Source organism: Otolemur garnettii, unplaced genomic scaffold (assembly GCF_000181295.1).
Source record: "Otolemur garnettii isolate 467f Iridium unplaced genomic scaffold, OtoGar3 scaffold00414, whole genome shotgun sequence".
Classification (NCBI taxonomy): domain Eukaryota; kingdom Metazoa; phylum Chordata; class Mammalia; order Primates; family Galagidae; genus Otolemur; species Otolemur garnettii.
This window is the reverse complement of record NW_003852809.1, coordinates 29,300-45,901: the sequence shown is the minus strand read 5'-3', so window position 1 is coordinate 45,901 and position 16,602 is coordinate 29,300. Positions and strand designations below refer to the sequence as shown.

The 16,602-nt window shown below is 34.4% G+C and overlaps 1 protein-coding gene across 1 annotated transcript in view; it reads right to left on the bottom strand.

Moving 5' to 3' along the window:
* Positions 1-2,492: 2,492 nt before the first annotated feature.
* LOC100962147 (NKG2-C type II integral membrane protein) overlaps positions 2,493-16,602 on the bottom strand; it is a 21,829-nt gene continuing 7,719 nt past the window's right edge. The window contains exons 2-7 of the mRNA XM_003803671.2: positions 7,167-7,361; positions 6,406-6,510; positions 6,223-6,276; positions 5,560-5,711; positions 3,688-3,788; positions 2,493-2,612 (exon numbers count right to left, since the gene is read on the bottom strand). Coding sequence (XP_003803719.1) covers positions 2,501-2,612; positions 3,688-3,788; positions 5,560-5,711; positions 6,223-6,276; positions 6,406-6,510; positions 7,167-7,353 — 711 coding nt within the window. The 5' untranslated portion in view covers positions 7,354-7,361 and the 3' untranslated portion in view covers positions 2,493-2,500. The remainder of the gene's footprint in view (positions 2,613-3,687; positions 3,789-5,559; positions 5,712-6,222; positions 6,277-6,405; positions 6,511-7,166; positions 7,362-16,602) is intronic.

The window sequence follows — 16,602 nt, the reverse complement described above, 5'->3', positions numbered from 1 at the left end:
ATAGAAAGATTTAAACTAGACAATTAAACATAACAAACATCCATGCACATATGCACACTCACGCAAATATACTACACTAATACAGAATATTCACTTTTTAAAGTTCTGATGGAAAATTTTCCAAAGATATACTATAGTCTCATAATTCCAAGCAAGCTAATATGAAATATAGTTCTGTGCTCCCAATACAGTGCCACTAGCTGCTTGGCCTGTGGACATTTGTAATGTAGCCTTTCACTTTCAATAATAATTAATGAAAAATAAATAACACTTGAAACAAGTTTCTCTATTACACCACCACATTAAAAGAAACACATAGAACATTTTAAGCTTTGTAAAAATTACTCTAATTGCATTTTACTTAAATAGAAGTCTATAGCCCAAAATTTAAAGATCTACACGATTTTTATCACATATTACTAAAGAAAGTAAGAGGCAAAGAAATTAAGACAATGGATAATCATCATTTCTATTATATAAATTATGAGTAAAATAGACCAAGTTCTTTCTTGTGAAAAACTGATTGCCTTAAATACATATAGTATAAAAACTAAATTCAGAAATGGAATTATCTGAGCATGCACCACAAAATTTTTTTTAAGTCGAAACTACTTTAAATTAAATAGAAGTGAAATAGAAGAAAGAGAACAACAGAGTGTAAAATCATACAGTACAAATAGTAGACAGGCTCAACAAAGCCAATGACATTTTCATTAAAAATATTTAATAAAATGGATAAGAAGATTATTTAAGAACGTACCTGATAAGGCATAAATATTTTATTTCTGGGTTAATTGTGGGAATATCTTTTGGATATTACAGATAAAAAATAAGGAGAGAATCATCTTATAAATACAATCTCATATCCATTTGAAATAAAAATTCCCAAAGTACACAAATTACCAAAATATAGGAAGAAAACAGATACCTGAGTAAATACACATGTAATAAACAAATTGAGTTTGTTATACAAACATTCCTATAAATATATTATACAAACTCAGATCACATCACTAATGAATGATAACATTTCATAATAAAACTCTTACCCAAAGGCTTTCAGGGTATCAAAAAAGAAATGCTTCTCAGCATAGTTTAATAGCAAGATCTTTCAAGTGTATAGCAATGAATAAAAGCATAACACAATCTTCCTGTGAACATGGATGAAGAATTAAATCTTACTTCTAACAGAAAAATGCACGATTTTTTTAAAGGGATAATACGGAATACCCAAGATGAGTTTATCTCAGAAACACAAGATTGGTTTAACATTTAAAAGAAATAAAAATAATATAGCTTATGTACATCATACAGAGAAAATAAATATACTTTAAAATGCTGCAAAAATTGTAAAAATACAACATTGATTCAATGCAAAATATATCAGAAAATGGAAATATTAGAAAATTACTGAAATATGAGAAAGTTATGATAAACATTTTTTAAAATATGACTGAAATGTTGAAATCTTCTCATCAAAAACAGGAAATAATACACGCATAATATACATAGAACTATTATTGTACTTTCTCTTCATCATTGAAAATAAATTTGTTTTTGGTTTTTTTTTCCCTTTTTCTTTTTTTGAGACAGAATCTCACTTTGTCACCTTGGATGGAGTGCCGTGACTTTAAAAAATTTATGGCACCAGTGGGGGAAAAGTGTGATTATAACAGATAAAATAGTAGTTTACATCAAAAATTGAGAAAATTCTGTACTTGAATTGTGGGATTTAATACACAAAATCAGTGAAGTAACTGGACATAAGATCAACATGCAAACCTTAACTGTATTTCTCTTTACAGCAACAAAATAAAGAAAATTTTAAAATAAGGATGCTTTTTACAGAGCATAAATGTGACATAGATATATTTCAATGTGACTTAAAAACCAAAAATACAACTATGACAGAGAGAAATTAAGGAAAACCAAATAGATTTCCAGACATAGCATAATATTGCTTGGAAAAGTTAACTTTATAAAGAGGCAGCCTATTTAAACATGACAGTCCCAAGCATCATCCCAGAAGAGTTATTTTCAAATACTTTTTATTGAGACTATATATTAGGTACACAAATAAGTAAACTTTTAGTATATTTGAAAATTTAGGACAAAATCACCTCTGAAGGTTGCAAAATTTTCGTTGTCTCAAAATGAAAAAATGTAATTTGTGGTCATATCTTATTCCAATCTCCTCTTAGTTTTCGGCAACCACTACTCCACTTTCCCTGTGGGTTTACCAATTCTTGATATTTCACATAAACAGATGCACATAGCATGCAACTTTAACAAGGTGACATGCCACACACGCAATGCTCAGCAAATAGAGCTAGACACAAAAGAAATGATATCCTGTTCTTTGTGGTGTGTGTATTATACTGCAACGATTTTTTAATCTTTTTATTCATAACAATTCATGTTGACTTATTCAATAACAACATTATTTCCATTTCACAAAGTATGAAATTGTACAGCAAATCCAAACTCAGGTGCTTTACTTCTAAAGCTTGTGCTTACAGACATAAAATTTTGGAGATCCACATCCATCTGATTGAAGTCTAAGTGAGGCTAGTTCAGCACAGTTATGTTTACCAGGTTTTATTTCAACTATTCTGCAAAGGAGAAAAATACATATTTCTGTCATATTCTATGGGAAAAATCCATAAAAGAAGAGTATTTTCCATGTAATTTAGGAAAAGAATTTCACAAATACAATTCGTGACATTTCAATGCAATGTTAGTAAGATTTGCTATAATGAAAACTGAACACAGTAGTCTCCCCATATCTATAGCAGATGTGCCTCAAGATCACCAGCAGATTCCTGAAACCACCTATTTTACTGAATTCTACTACATACTATGTTTATTTTATACATATACACACTTGTGATAATGTTTTATTTATAAATTAGGTACTGGCAGGCATGGTGGCTCACGCCTATAATCTCCACACTTGGGAGACCAAGGCAGTTGGACTGCCTGAGCTCACAGGTTCAAGACCAGCCTGAGCCAGAGCGAGACCTCGTCTCGAAAAATAGAGGGTGTTGTGGTGGGCACCTGTAGTCCCAGCTACTTGGGAGGCTGAGCAAGAGACTCACTTGAGCCCAAGACTTTGAGGTTGCTGTGAGCTACAGCTATGACGCCACAGCATTCCACCAGGAGCAACAAAGTGAGACTCTGCCCCCCCCCAAAAAATTATATATATGTATATGTACACATATATGTTAGGCACAAGAAGGGATTAAAAATAACTAATAGAACAAAAAAGCATAACAACACACCAGCATCACTAATCTTTTCCTGTGGGTAATTATTAAGTAAAATAAGAGGTGCTTGAATGCAAGCACTGCAGTATTATTACAATGGATCTGCTCACAGGAAGAACTATGTGAAATTTCACCCTGCTACTTACTCAGAACAGTGAGCTCATAAATTGTTTTTTTTCTTGAATTTCCATTTAAAAATATACTGACCATGGTTGACTATATTTACCTCAAAATACAGACACTGAAGCCACCAATATGGGGAGACCATGGTTGTCCATTCTTTAATATTTATGTTCACGTTTCACTAACTTTCAACATCTTTTACATGCCTATAATTCAACTTAAACTTACTTGTATCAGTTTTCTGTTTTTCTCTTTTTTATAATTTTCCTACAAGATAATACCAGTGAAAAAAACTTACTTAAGTTTGAACGTTGAGCCATTTATTGACACCCATGGATGACCACTGCTCTGACGAAAGACTCCAATCCATGACCAAAGTGACAGGGAGTCCAGAAATTTCTACAAGAACATAAATATTCTATGTTTAAGTCATTATTGAAGATTTTGCGAAGGTTTTAAAGTGCAAGTCGTGTGTTCTTTCATTACATCTATAACCGTCAAAACAAATTTAATATTTTAAGCAAGAAATATTAAAGTTGAAAACACTTTTTACACTGCTGAAAACTTCCACAAATGTTTATAACTTTTGTTTAAAATGAACTCTGAAGCATTCTACTTGGTAGTTTCATTCTTCTTCTTGCATTAGTGGGGGAAAAATATGATCCCTATAATTTGATAGCAACCCATGTTGGAAAAATAAATATACACATAAATTTGAATAAATTTCCTAACACTGTAACATTTTCCCTGGTGTTAATATTAAATCAATCTATTTTTACATTATATTTCTCCATGTCTCCAAGGGAGACACTGAAAGGAGGAATCAACGCCGGGGCAGAACAGTGGAGGGGGACATCATACTGCCCCAACTGAACAAAGAAACTGATAAATGCCTGCTGGTTCTTCTCAGCGCCACGGAATGAGGTGCCTCAGGTGAGCTCCTCCCCCTCCGTAATGAGAGGCAATCCTGAGCAACATCAGCAAGGCTGGCACCACCAGCAAAGGTGATCTGTCAGGAGACCTATGAGCAGCCTGAGGAAAAGCTTCTGCTACAGCATCAGGAGACACCAGTGTAGACGTGGCTGAGAGGATCCAGCAGAGGCATTCCATGACTACAAATGTTTCATACAGGAAGACTCTCTGTGTCCTTGAGGACATGACACTTACCCCCACCTTCCGGAGACACCAAATAGAATGAATTTTAAAATATACATAATGTGGAAGAGAGGACAAATGATGAGGGTATGAGCATGGGCAAGGCTGCTGGGGCTGGAAACACCCGTTTTGTGATCGGATGTGTATTACAGGAGTCCACTTGAGACAGGACAGGTTTGCGCCCCAGCCAGCTCAGCCCAGCTAGGCTAGAGGCCTCGCCTTAGCAGTGTTGGTGCAGCGGCAGCTGGCAGTGGAACCAGCGCGCTGGAGCGTAGGCAAGGTGGGGGGAACCTCCAGGGACAGGACAATTGCTGGGGAGACACAGGCACCTGGATGTCTCCTTCCCCTTTACAGTTAATGACTAAATAAAGAACCCCCATTTCCTATGCCCCAGTCAATTTCATGTAAGTTTCCTAGGCCTCAGTTCTGTGAATGGACCATGTCTATTCATTAGTACATTCATTCACCTTGCCCCAGCGGAAGAGACTGTCCATTAATTTCTAGGCCGGATATAGAAGGAACCCGTGCAGCTATATATACCGTTAAACAGAGACGGAGAGAGAAAAACGAAGAGAGCTTTTCTCTCCCTACCAGAAACTTTAGTGGTTTTGTATTCTTTTCAGTAAATAAATTCTTTCTTGCCACTGTTCTGTGATCCGTGGATTTATTCTCCAAATCACAAGACCAAGACCCTGAAAGTCTGGTATCACACTCACTTCCTGCGAAAGCTGCCCAGTCATGATATCTTTATACACAGTATAATTAAATAGAAAAATTTAATTTAAAATAAAAGCATATATAAGAGCATGGTTTTCATGAATAGCCATAATTTGTAATCACTAAATAAGCTTTAACAGTTTATGAATAGAAGTAAATTCTTGCAAAGTCAAACAACAGAATAATGTAGAGATCTGAAATAATTAGTGTAAAATATTTGAAGACTATGATGAAGTCTATAAATATAATATTGACTACATAAGCTGCTACTAAAGCGTTTGAACATTTAACATCTTACCATTTCTTCTTCACTATCTATGTAAAGCAGAGTGGAGTTCTTAGAAGCACAGGCCATCAGACTCTCATTCCAAGGTTTTAATTCCTTACCACTGTAATAGCAGTTGCTGGAATATGTGAACCACTCCTCTGGACAATGATCACAGTGATATGCTGAAGAAAAACTAGAAATTACTTTCTGGAAACAATATGAATTTGTTAAATGAATATAAATTTACATATTTTCAATGTATAAAATATATGTACATGTCTTTGCGTCCTCACAGGCTGGTAAATATAAAAGAAAAACCACACACACACACATGCACCTGAGGTTCATCCTCTCATCCCATAATTATACTGCCACATAAAGCAAAAAATCAAACATAAATGCACCCAGTACATGTCTAAAAAAATCACTGAACAAAACTATCTTTTCTAAAAAAGCAAAATTATTTAACTGTTATCACATGGTAAAATTACTAATTTGAGTAAAACAGGAAAAGGAGGTATAATGACTCTAAAATGAGTATTTCTACTTGCTTTTGAAGAAAAGGGAACACCCTCCTATAATCTTTATCAATGATTATTGCCCAATATTTCAAGTTTTTCTGCCAACAATATTGATTATAGGTTGTGTATACTCAAAGATTGATAAAAAATAAAACATGACTAAAATCAGTACCTTTCTGAGTTGTGACATTCAGGAGAGAATTGTTCTGCTTCTGTGTTACTATAACTGGAAAAAATAAGTAATCCGTATTAAACAATTAACATCTAAATATAATATTTTACATCCTATGAAATAGAGGCACTTTCAGTCATTAAAGTGAAAAGTTCAATTGTAATCTTACAAAAATATACTTACAGGGAATAAAAGTTATAGCTTTTAACACAGAGGCCAGTAGGACAATGCAAACGACTCCCAGGATCTCAGCCGTGAGCTGGTGACAGTCCGGAGGTAACAGTGAGACTGCAGAGAGAGAAACAGAGACACTGAGAAAGGAAGATGGAGACAGCTGTTTAGAGGGTTTACAGACAAGACAACCTACATGGACAGGGAATCAAATGGATAAACTCTTATCTCTAAACCCGCATCTACCATAGGAATCTTTCTTTTAAAATATACTGTAGCATTTTCATAAGTATAATCCTCCATGTTTTGTTAATCAAGGCCTGCAAATTTAACAATGCATGAATAAAATTAGTCTTCAGGTTTCATATTAGAAAACCTTGAGCTCTGATCCTCACAAGAAAAATATCCCCTCACTGGGCCAGATATGATACTAATGCTTGAATCCCGGCACTCTGGGAGGCTGAGGCAGATGGATTGCCTGAGCTCAGGAGGTCAAGACCCCAAAGTGAGGCCCCATTCCCACTAAAAATAGGAAAAACTAGCCAGGCATGGTAGCACACATCTGCAGTCTCAATTATTTGGGAGGCTCTGACAAGGGGATTGTTTGCACCCAGGAGTTGGAGGTTGCTGTGAGCTAGGATGCCAGTTACTCTACTCAGGACACAGAGGGACGCTCTGTCTCAAAAAAATAAAAATCCCCTCATCTTTCTCACACCTTTTCCCGCAACTGTACATCTCAAAACAGCTATGCTGAAGATCTATTAAATGCTTACATGTGTGGGAACACGGCTCGTCTTCCCCCTGGAGATTCAGAGTAGCGTTTTGAAGGTTTAATTCCTCATGGCTTATTTCCTGTTCAGTCTCTGAAATGGAGCTTTTCCCACCCTTAGGTTTTCTTTGATGCCCCTTAGGGTCCTTGGCCAGATTCAGTCTTGAGAAGGTGACTCTTTGGTCTTTCATCCCTGCAGCTGTGTGATCAGAGACTGGGCTCTATGAGAACTGTACTTAAGAAGTTATTAAATGTTTTATTTAATGTAATGTTCTATGGTATAGTTAAAGGAAGTGTATTATAATGTAAAAGTCTGATGGTAATTTCCTTAAAGCCAGAAACAAAATTCTTATGATTGAACAGGTAATTTTACAAAAAATTTTACATTTTACACTGGACATATATTGTTAGTTGGAATCATAAAAGACAAGAAACTAGTGTGGAATAGAAGTCCAAAATTTCTTTATTAATATAAAGTTAGATTATAAGATATATTTTAACACCAGTAAAACATGTGTGTTAAAAATTAAAATTCTGGGCTCAGCACCTGTAGATCAGTGGCTAGGGCACCAGCCATATACACAGGAGCTGGCGGGTTCAAATTCCACTCAGGTCTGCCAAACAACAGTGACAACTACAACCAAAAAATAGCCAGGTGTTGTGGCACATGCCTATAGTCCCAGCTACTTGGGAGGCTGAGGCAAGAGAATTGCTTAAGCCCAGGAGTTAAGAGGTTGCTGTGAGCTGTGGCACCATGGCACTCTACCCAGGGTGACACAGTGGGACTCTGCCTCAGAAAAAAAATTAAAATTCTATATTGAAATAATAGGGCACTAATTTTAAGATAATTTAAAAATGCATTCATCAGTAAGGAATGAGTGCCTTTGGATGGAAAAATAATATTAGAACATATAGTAATTTTCTACGCTAAAATACTTCTAGTTAGTGACTTACGCATTCCAAAGTTCAGAAAGATCATATGGTATCAATATATAAGGGTCACTTAAGTTGTGTAAACATGAGTAATAATTCAGATAACATAATCTGGTATATAGTACATGAGCTCTGAAGTCTGAGCTACAGAATTATTGGCATTGAAATTTATAATGTGTAACTTTCAAAAAGTTACCTAGTATCTAGAAACTTAGTTTACTAATCTCAAATGGAAAAATAATTTACAAGATATAATATATGTAAAACATTTAACATGCATGTGGCACTTTAACCCCTTAAAAATATTAGCTATTTCAACTATGATTAAATCCATGGCTATATTATTATATCTGATTCACATTAGTGAGTGTAAAAGAATTCCCTAGGTAGGAGGCTTCTCTCTCACTGAGGGACATATTTTTGTTGCAATGTTTTGCTCCTTTTTAAGTCTTTCAATTGCTAATAATAGTTTATAGTTGGATTTTACTAATTATCTCACCTTATTTCGGCTAACAATAACACTGCCTCCATTTAATCTACAAACATAAATAAGAAATTATATTTGACATCCATAATTTGAAGTATTTATTTTAACCATTTGCTTTTCAAGGCAGGGCTAAATAGAAAACATTATTGTACCTATTCTGATTAAAACTCCAACATTAATTTTTATGACTGTTACAGATTTTATTTTAAATAATCTTGATTAGCAATGCTGACATCATGTGTATGAGTTCTTGACTAATTGTCTACAGGTAATAATTTGAATACTTTAGGAAATCCTTCAACGTATTTTATACTTTAGGCTTCTTTTGCACCCTGAATTATTTAAGTAATAACACCAATGTTCTACTCTGAAATCATCCTATATTAATTTTACATATCACAGCTAGTATTCAAAGACTGTCAACACATACCTTCTGTAACCAGAATGTCCTGCATCCGTCAGTGGAGAGACCTGGTTACTCTTGAGAAGAAAGAAGAAATATCTGTGATCTTCACAGAGTGCCCTGTGAAGCCTTAGAGTGATGCAAGAGTAGAGAGGGTGGATTTCTAATCAATGTGTCATTGGCTCAGCCCCCCTAGCACAGTGGTTATGGTGTCAGCCACGTGCACCAAGGCTGGTGGGTTCGAACCCAGCCCAGGCCAGCTAAACAACATTGACAACTGCAACAACAACAAAAAAATGGTGTCGTGGCAGGTGCTTGTAGTCCCAGCTACTTGGGAGGCTGAGGCAAGAGAATTGCTTAAGCCCAAGAGTTGAAGCTTGCTGTTATGATGGCCCTCTACCAAAGGTAACATAGTGAGACTGTCTCCAAAAAGAAGAAAAAAAAAAGTGTCACTGAAACTTTGAACAGGAAATTCTCACCCTTGGGCTATTCACTTTATCTCATCACATACCTCCAAAGTATAAGTAAAACTGAGCTCCAACGTGATTTACTTTGTCCATTTTCAAGTGCCTGTGGAAATTATTGTCATATTTGCTAAGATAGTAGAGAACAAAAGCTTGACTACCCATGCAGTTAAGTGTTTCTTTCTCAATCACAAATGCTAAAATGTTAGGCCTTGTTAACAGGATCTTAAATGTTTAAGTTCTACATTTAGACAAAGTTGCTAAAATCTTCCTTATGCCCTTATTAATATAATTGCTATCATGATGAAAAACATTTTGAAATCATAATCATATTACGAGTAGGAATTTAATGTATTTGTCACTAAGTATTCTAAGCATTCCTAAGTACTCTAAGGAATTACATATTCTCAACTTTATTATAAGTCACATCGATTCCCAAATTTAAATTTCCAAATTTTTCTTCTTGATTCTTTGGCTTAGTTCTTAAAATTTCCACATATGGGCTTACTCTTTATAAATAAGTTAAACAGATTTCTCTTATAAAGTAAATGTCTCAGGAAAGGATCAAATATTAAACAAAATTGAGCTATATCACCATGCCAGAGGTTGCATTATTAAACAACTACTTGATGTTGTTCACAGATTCATTCTCCCATCATGATGAATTATATGTGTTTTAATAGGAATAATTTGTTGTGAATGTGTAAGACTTAAGTTAACCTATGTAGGAAGAATTCCAGTTTTAAAAAATGTTACCTAACTAAAAAATGGGGAGGGAGCCTTTTATGACACTGGCTAAATGACATGAATGTAAAGAGAAAAAATTAATCTACTTTGTATTAAGTAGAAATCTTTTCATCATTCTTCCTTTCTTACAAGTAAATAGGGGAATTTTGTTATTTCTAGTAATACCAAAGGATATTTCACAAAACTTGTTAAAATTTATTTCAGAAAAACTCAGTTTTCAACATTCTGAAGTCTAGAAAAATGGAATCTAAGTTTATATTTATGACCTTGGAAGTGGAACAATTAAGTGAGCCATTGACTAGGTATATATGCATTTCTGTTAAGTATATTTTAATGTCCTTTCATAAAGTAAATTAATAATATGATACATATACTCTTATTTTCATATTTTATGTATGACCATTAGATATAAATTTATTTATATTTACTTTTTACATTTTCAATAACTAAATTAATTATTCTTTCTATGAGTCACATTATAGAACTAAAACAATATCCTCATTAAAACTCCAAGTAATATAACATTAGCTAATGTCTTCTTGTTAAATTTGTGGTACTTATGTCTATTATCCCCACCAACATCCTCTTGATATTTTCAATTACATAATGTTATTTATTCATGCCTTACTTGGGACAGGGATACATGCCACTATTCTGGATAACATAACCAATTGTAACACAATGTTTAATTAATACACGTATTTGTGTTACACTTATTTAAACATAAAAAGTCCAGCAAAGATATGGCATAAAGGGGCAGAGCAAGATGACAGATCAGAAGGATCATTTAGCTCAACTCTTATAGTACTACTAGAGAAAAAGAGATAACCCAGCCATATTTGGAGTGGGGACCTTACCCAGAGTCATTGCTCAGGAACACAGCAAGGTGCTAGTGAGCTTGATACAACATGTGATCCAGACCAGTGGAAACCTGATTCATTAAGCAAGTGATTGCAGGCCACCAGGGTTGGCCACCCTCACCACATGCCCCAGAGGTCCAGGATGGGAGGAAGTCTTCCCAAAGTTTTCAGTTTGGGTGGATAGTTTGAAAGAGTGGGCAGACTCCAACAGTGGCCAGTAACCAGATTTGAATACCAGTTCAAGTGGATTTGCTGTCATGTTGGCGACTGGCGAGGCAGCCATAGTGAGAAGGTCTAGGAGGCCAGGGAGTCTTATGGGAAGGTAATGAAAAGGTCTTAGCAGGGACATAAAGCACATCTTAATTCCACCTGCAAGGATCAGTCCATCCAGTCAAACTGAGAGACTCCCACACCCCATGGAAACTGGCATCAAGGGGCACTCTGAGACCTGCCCCTGAAGGATTCTGGAGAGCTTTAAGATCCCAAACCCATGGGGTCTGAACGCTGAGGAAACAATCAAGTGATTACCTACTATTAACTAAGTTAGGAATAAGGACCATAGAGGTTGCTGGCTGTGTTCTCTGCCTCCTAAAAGAACCACGGCACCATATAGTGCAACATATATATTCCTATTAAAGTTGGTCCCTTCTAGTATATATATGTACATATATAATTTTTTTTTAGTATTTTTTGAATTAATTAATTCATGTTTTTTTTTTCTTTTTAATTTTTTTTTTGTTCTTTTCTACATTGCTTGGGTTGCTGCTGATTTTGGCTATTTGAGGTTTCTTTGTGTTTTTTGTTGTTGTTGCTGTTATTGTTGCTGTTGTGATTTGTTTTTGCTCATTTGTTTGATTGGTTCTATTCTTAACTTCCATTTTTACTTTCATCAAGACCAAGGGCTCCTGCATTTTTGGTTGTGGTATTTTAGCTTTGTTTATACTCTCTCTCTACTTCACTCCTCTCCATTCTCTCTTTTAATAGAGACTTCTCTACTTTTCTCATCTTTTCCCCACATGGAACAGCAAAGATATCATGTTCTTTTTTGGTCTTTCTTCTTTCTTTCCTTTTTTCTTTTCTCTCTCTTTCCTTTATTTGATACAACTGTATTTTTAATTTTCTTTATCTCTTCTTATTTTATTATTATTATTTTCTCCTTTTCTTTTTCATGTTTTCTTTTTTCACTGAATGCTTGGGTGACACATCTATGGTCTTGTGGGAAAGTCACATAGCAGTTGGTTTCAAGGAGGCCAACAGATCATGGTCTAGAGAGCCCTTCTACCTTTGGCTGTGGGAAGACAGAATTGGCAAGTCCACACTGCAGAACTTTTCTATAACATTTTCATTTTTTTTTCCTTCTTGTTTTTGGGTTTTTCCTTCTCTTCCTATTTTTTTTTTTGTTTGTTTGTTTGTTTTTTGGCAGAGAAAGAGTTTGGCTTTGCTCAGGCTATTAAGGATCTCCTGATTTTAATGAACCTATCCAGCCAAGTGCCTCAAAATCTATAAATTACAGGTGTGGCCTTACACCATATGAATTGATACCATTTCTTCAATCACTCTCATGCTCTCATCCTGTCTTCATTTTCTTCTGTTATTCAATTCTTTTCTTTCATCTCTTCCCTTGTTCTTCTTTCTTTTTCTCTTTCTTTCTTTCTTCTTCTTTCTCTCTTTTCCTATTATTTCTCCCTGCTTGCACATTACCCTTCCCTTCCTTTTGGCTTTATACCAAGAGGCTACTTCAAGACCTAAGATCTAAGACAAGGTAATTTGAAGGAAAGGAGGAAGTGAGAGGGGAAAAAGGAGGACAAGGAGGTGAACAAGTAGAAAGAACACATGATGAGGAATCAACAGAAAAATTCTGGCAATGTGAAAAACCAAAACAGAGCAACTCATCCAAGAGACCATGAGGCAGCTATTGCAGAAGACTCCACCTATAAAGAATTAATGGATTTGAGAGAAAGGGAATTTAAAACATGGATGATAAAGATAATAAAATAAATGGATGAAAAAATGGAAAATCAGAACCATGAGTTGGACAAGAGATATGGCAGAATTTAAGGAAATGAAGGAGACAATCAGATAATGTAAACATGCAGTAGAAAGTATCAAAAACAGGTTAGATCATGGGGAAGAAAGAACCTCCGAGCTAGAGGAAAAAGTTTTTGAGTTAACACAGGTAGTCAAAGAGTCAGAAAAGAAGAGAGAGAAAGCTGAACAGTCACTTAAAGAACTGCGTGGTTCCACGAAGTGTTCAAACATATGAATAATAGTCATCCATGAAGGGTAAACAGATTGTCCAAAAGGAATGGAAGTCCTACTGGAGACTGTCATAAATGAAAACTTCTCAAGTTTCACTAAGATCCTGACACACTCCTCTCAGATGGATATCAAACCCCAGGTCATCTTAACTCAAACATAGCCTCTCCAGGATATATTATAATGAACTTGTCCAATGTCAAGATGAAAGAAAAAATTCTGCAAGCAGCCAGGAATGAGCACCACTGACCTATAGAGGCAGAATCATTAGGATGACAGCAGACTTTTCAACTGAAACTTTCCAAGCAAGAAGAGAATAGAAATCCATCTTCAACACTCTAAGAAAACAATTTTAGCCCAGAATTCTGTATCCTGCTATACTAATCTCAAAATAGATGGAGAAACAAAATCTTTTGTGAATAAACAAGCACTGAGGAGAAAGACAGACGGCCAATAAACATATGAAAAAATGGTCAATGTCATTAATCATCAGGGGAAATAAAATAAAAATTAAAAAAACACAATGAGATATTACTTATTAGTCCAGTTAGAATGTCTTTTATTAAAAAGTCTAAAAAGAGTAGATACTGACATAGATACAGAGAGAAAATATTACTTATAAACTGTTGGTGGGAAGGCAAATTAGTATGACCTCTGTGAAATACTGTATGGGGATAACTCAAAGAACTAAAAGTTGAAGTATCATTCAATCCAGAATCTCATCATTGCATAATTGCCAAAAATAAAGGATTTTTTCATCCAAAAGACACTTGCAATTAAATGTTTATTGCAGCACAATTAACAATTGCAAGGATGGAGAGTCATCCCAAGGGCCTATCAATTTGTGAGTAGATTAATAAAATGTTGTGGGGAGGCACCTGTGGCTCAAAGGAGTAGGGTGCCGGCCTCATATGCTGGAGATGGTGGGTTCAAACCCAACCCTGGCCAAAAACTGCAAACAAAATAAAACAAAATGTTGTGTTATCATATATTGTGTATATCATATATTACATCTACAATATATGTTGCATATTACATATATAACATATATGTAAAATGTAGCACATATATACACACACACATATATATTACTCTCTCTCTACACACACACACCCCCCCCAAGGAATACTACTCTGTCATAAAAAGGTGAATTAATACTTTATGAAACAATCTGAATGGAAATGGAGACTATTTTCCTAAGTGAAGTATTTCAAGAATGACAAAACAAACACTATATGTCCTCACTATTAAATTGGAATTAATTGATGAGCATGTGCATAAAAGGAAGTAAAACTCAATGAAAATCCACCAGGAGGAAGAGGGAGTAGGAGACACAGTAAAACCTACCTCATGGGTATAGTGAATACTATTTGGGTGATGGGCACCCCTAAAGCTGGGACTCAAGCACTACAAAAACAATATATTTTACCTAAAACATTTATAGCCCCATAATATTTTGATTTTTTACAAAAAGAGATAGAGAAATGTCTAAGAGAAATAAGAAAAATGTCCAACACCATTAATCCTCAGAGAAATACAAATTAAAACTACAAGGAGATACGACTAAATCCCTGTCAGAATGTCCATTATTCAAAAGTAAAATAAGTGATAGATGTTGGCATGCATGCAGAGAACAGAATGGTGGGACTCTAGAATGTAAACTCTAGGAAACAGTATGGAGAATCCCCACATAAATAAATGTAGAAGGAAGTCATTTTATAAATAGACATATGCACTCAAATGTTTACTGTAGCACAATTCACAATTACAAAGATATAAAATCATCCTAAGTGCACAATCTTTTCATTCTTGCATAATAAAAAATGATATATTGAATACATACCATGGACTACTATAAAGTCATAAAAATGAATGAAATAATGTCTTTTGCACCCACTTAGATGGACTGGAGACTATCATTCTAAGTGAAGTATCTCAGAAATGGAAAATCAAACATGGTGTGTTCTCATTAGTCGTTGGAAACCAGAAATAGGGAAGGGTGGGAGACTGAAGAATGCCTGTGAAGTGCAATTAATATTACTCTGGTTACAGGCACATCAAAAGGCCTGACTCAAGCATGATACAACGTATCCAGGTAGGAAAAACATTTGCTCTTCCTGAATAATTTTTAAAATTTTTAAGTATTAAAAGAAAAGAAGGAAAACACACTGTGCAACTCAATCAGGTAGAAAACTGCTATGGTTAATGCAGTGCCATTATGTAAGGCATAAATAATTACTGGAAAATTAATTTAAGAATAAATGATTGATTTTTCAAAATAGCTATATTCTTTTAAAATAAGTATGTACCTAATAATTCTATAGAACTCAAAGAAGTGAATGAATAAATGATCACAACTAAGTAATAAACAATTCTGGCTCATTGTTTATTACACAGGCACAATAACAAGCTTATGGAAAGATTTAAACTAGACAATTAAATATAACAAACATGGATGCACACACACATGTTCATACATGCTCATACAAATATATTACACTGATGCAGAATATTCCATTTTTAAGTTCTCATGGAAAATTTTCCAAGGATATACTATAATCTCATAATTCCAGGCAAGTTAATGTGAAATATAGCACTATGCTCCCAATACACTGCTACTAGCTGCTTGGCCAGTGGACATTTGTAACGTAGACTTTCACTTTCAATAATAATTAATGAAAAATAAATTACAATTAAAACCAGTTCACCACATTAGAAAAAACATGTAGTGTAGAACATTTTAAGCTTTTCAGAAAACACTCTACCTACAGTTTACGGAAATAGAAGTCTATAAAAAAATTTAAAAATCTACATGATTTTTAATTCTATTGTATATTACTAAAGAAAGTAAGAGGCAAAGAAGTTAAGACAATGGATAATCATCATTTCTATTATATGAATTATCAGTAAAATAAAGTTCTTTCTTGTGAAAAACTGATTGTCTTAATTACATATATATAGTATAAAAACTAAATTCAGAAACAGAATTATCTGAGCATACATCACAAAAAAATTTTTTAAGTTGAAACTACTTTAACTGAATAGAAGTGAAATAGAAGGAGAACAACAAAGAATTTAAAATCATAAGACACAGTAGACTGGATCAACAAAGCCAATGACATTTTCATTGAAAATACTTAAAATTAATAAAATTATAAGAAAGTACCTGATAAGGCACAAATATTTTATTTCTAGATTATAAGAAAGTACCTGATAAGGCACAAATATTTTATTTCTAGATTAAATGTAGGAATATCTTTTGGATAGTACAAATAAAAAACAAGGAATGA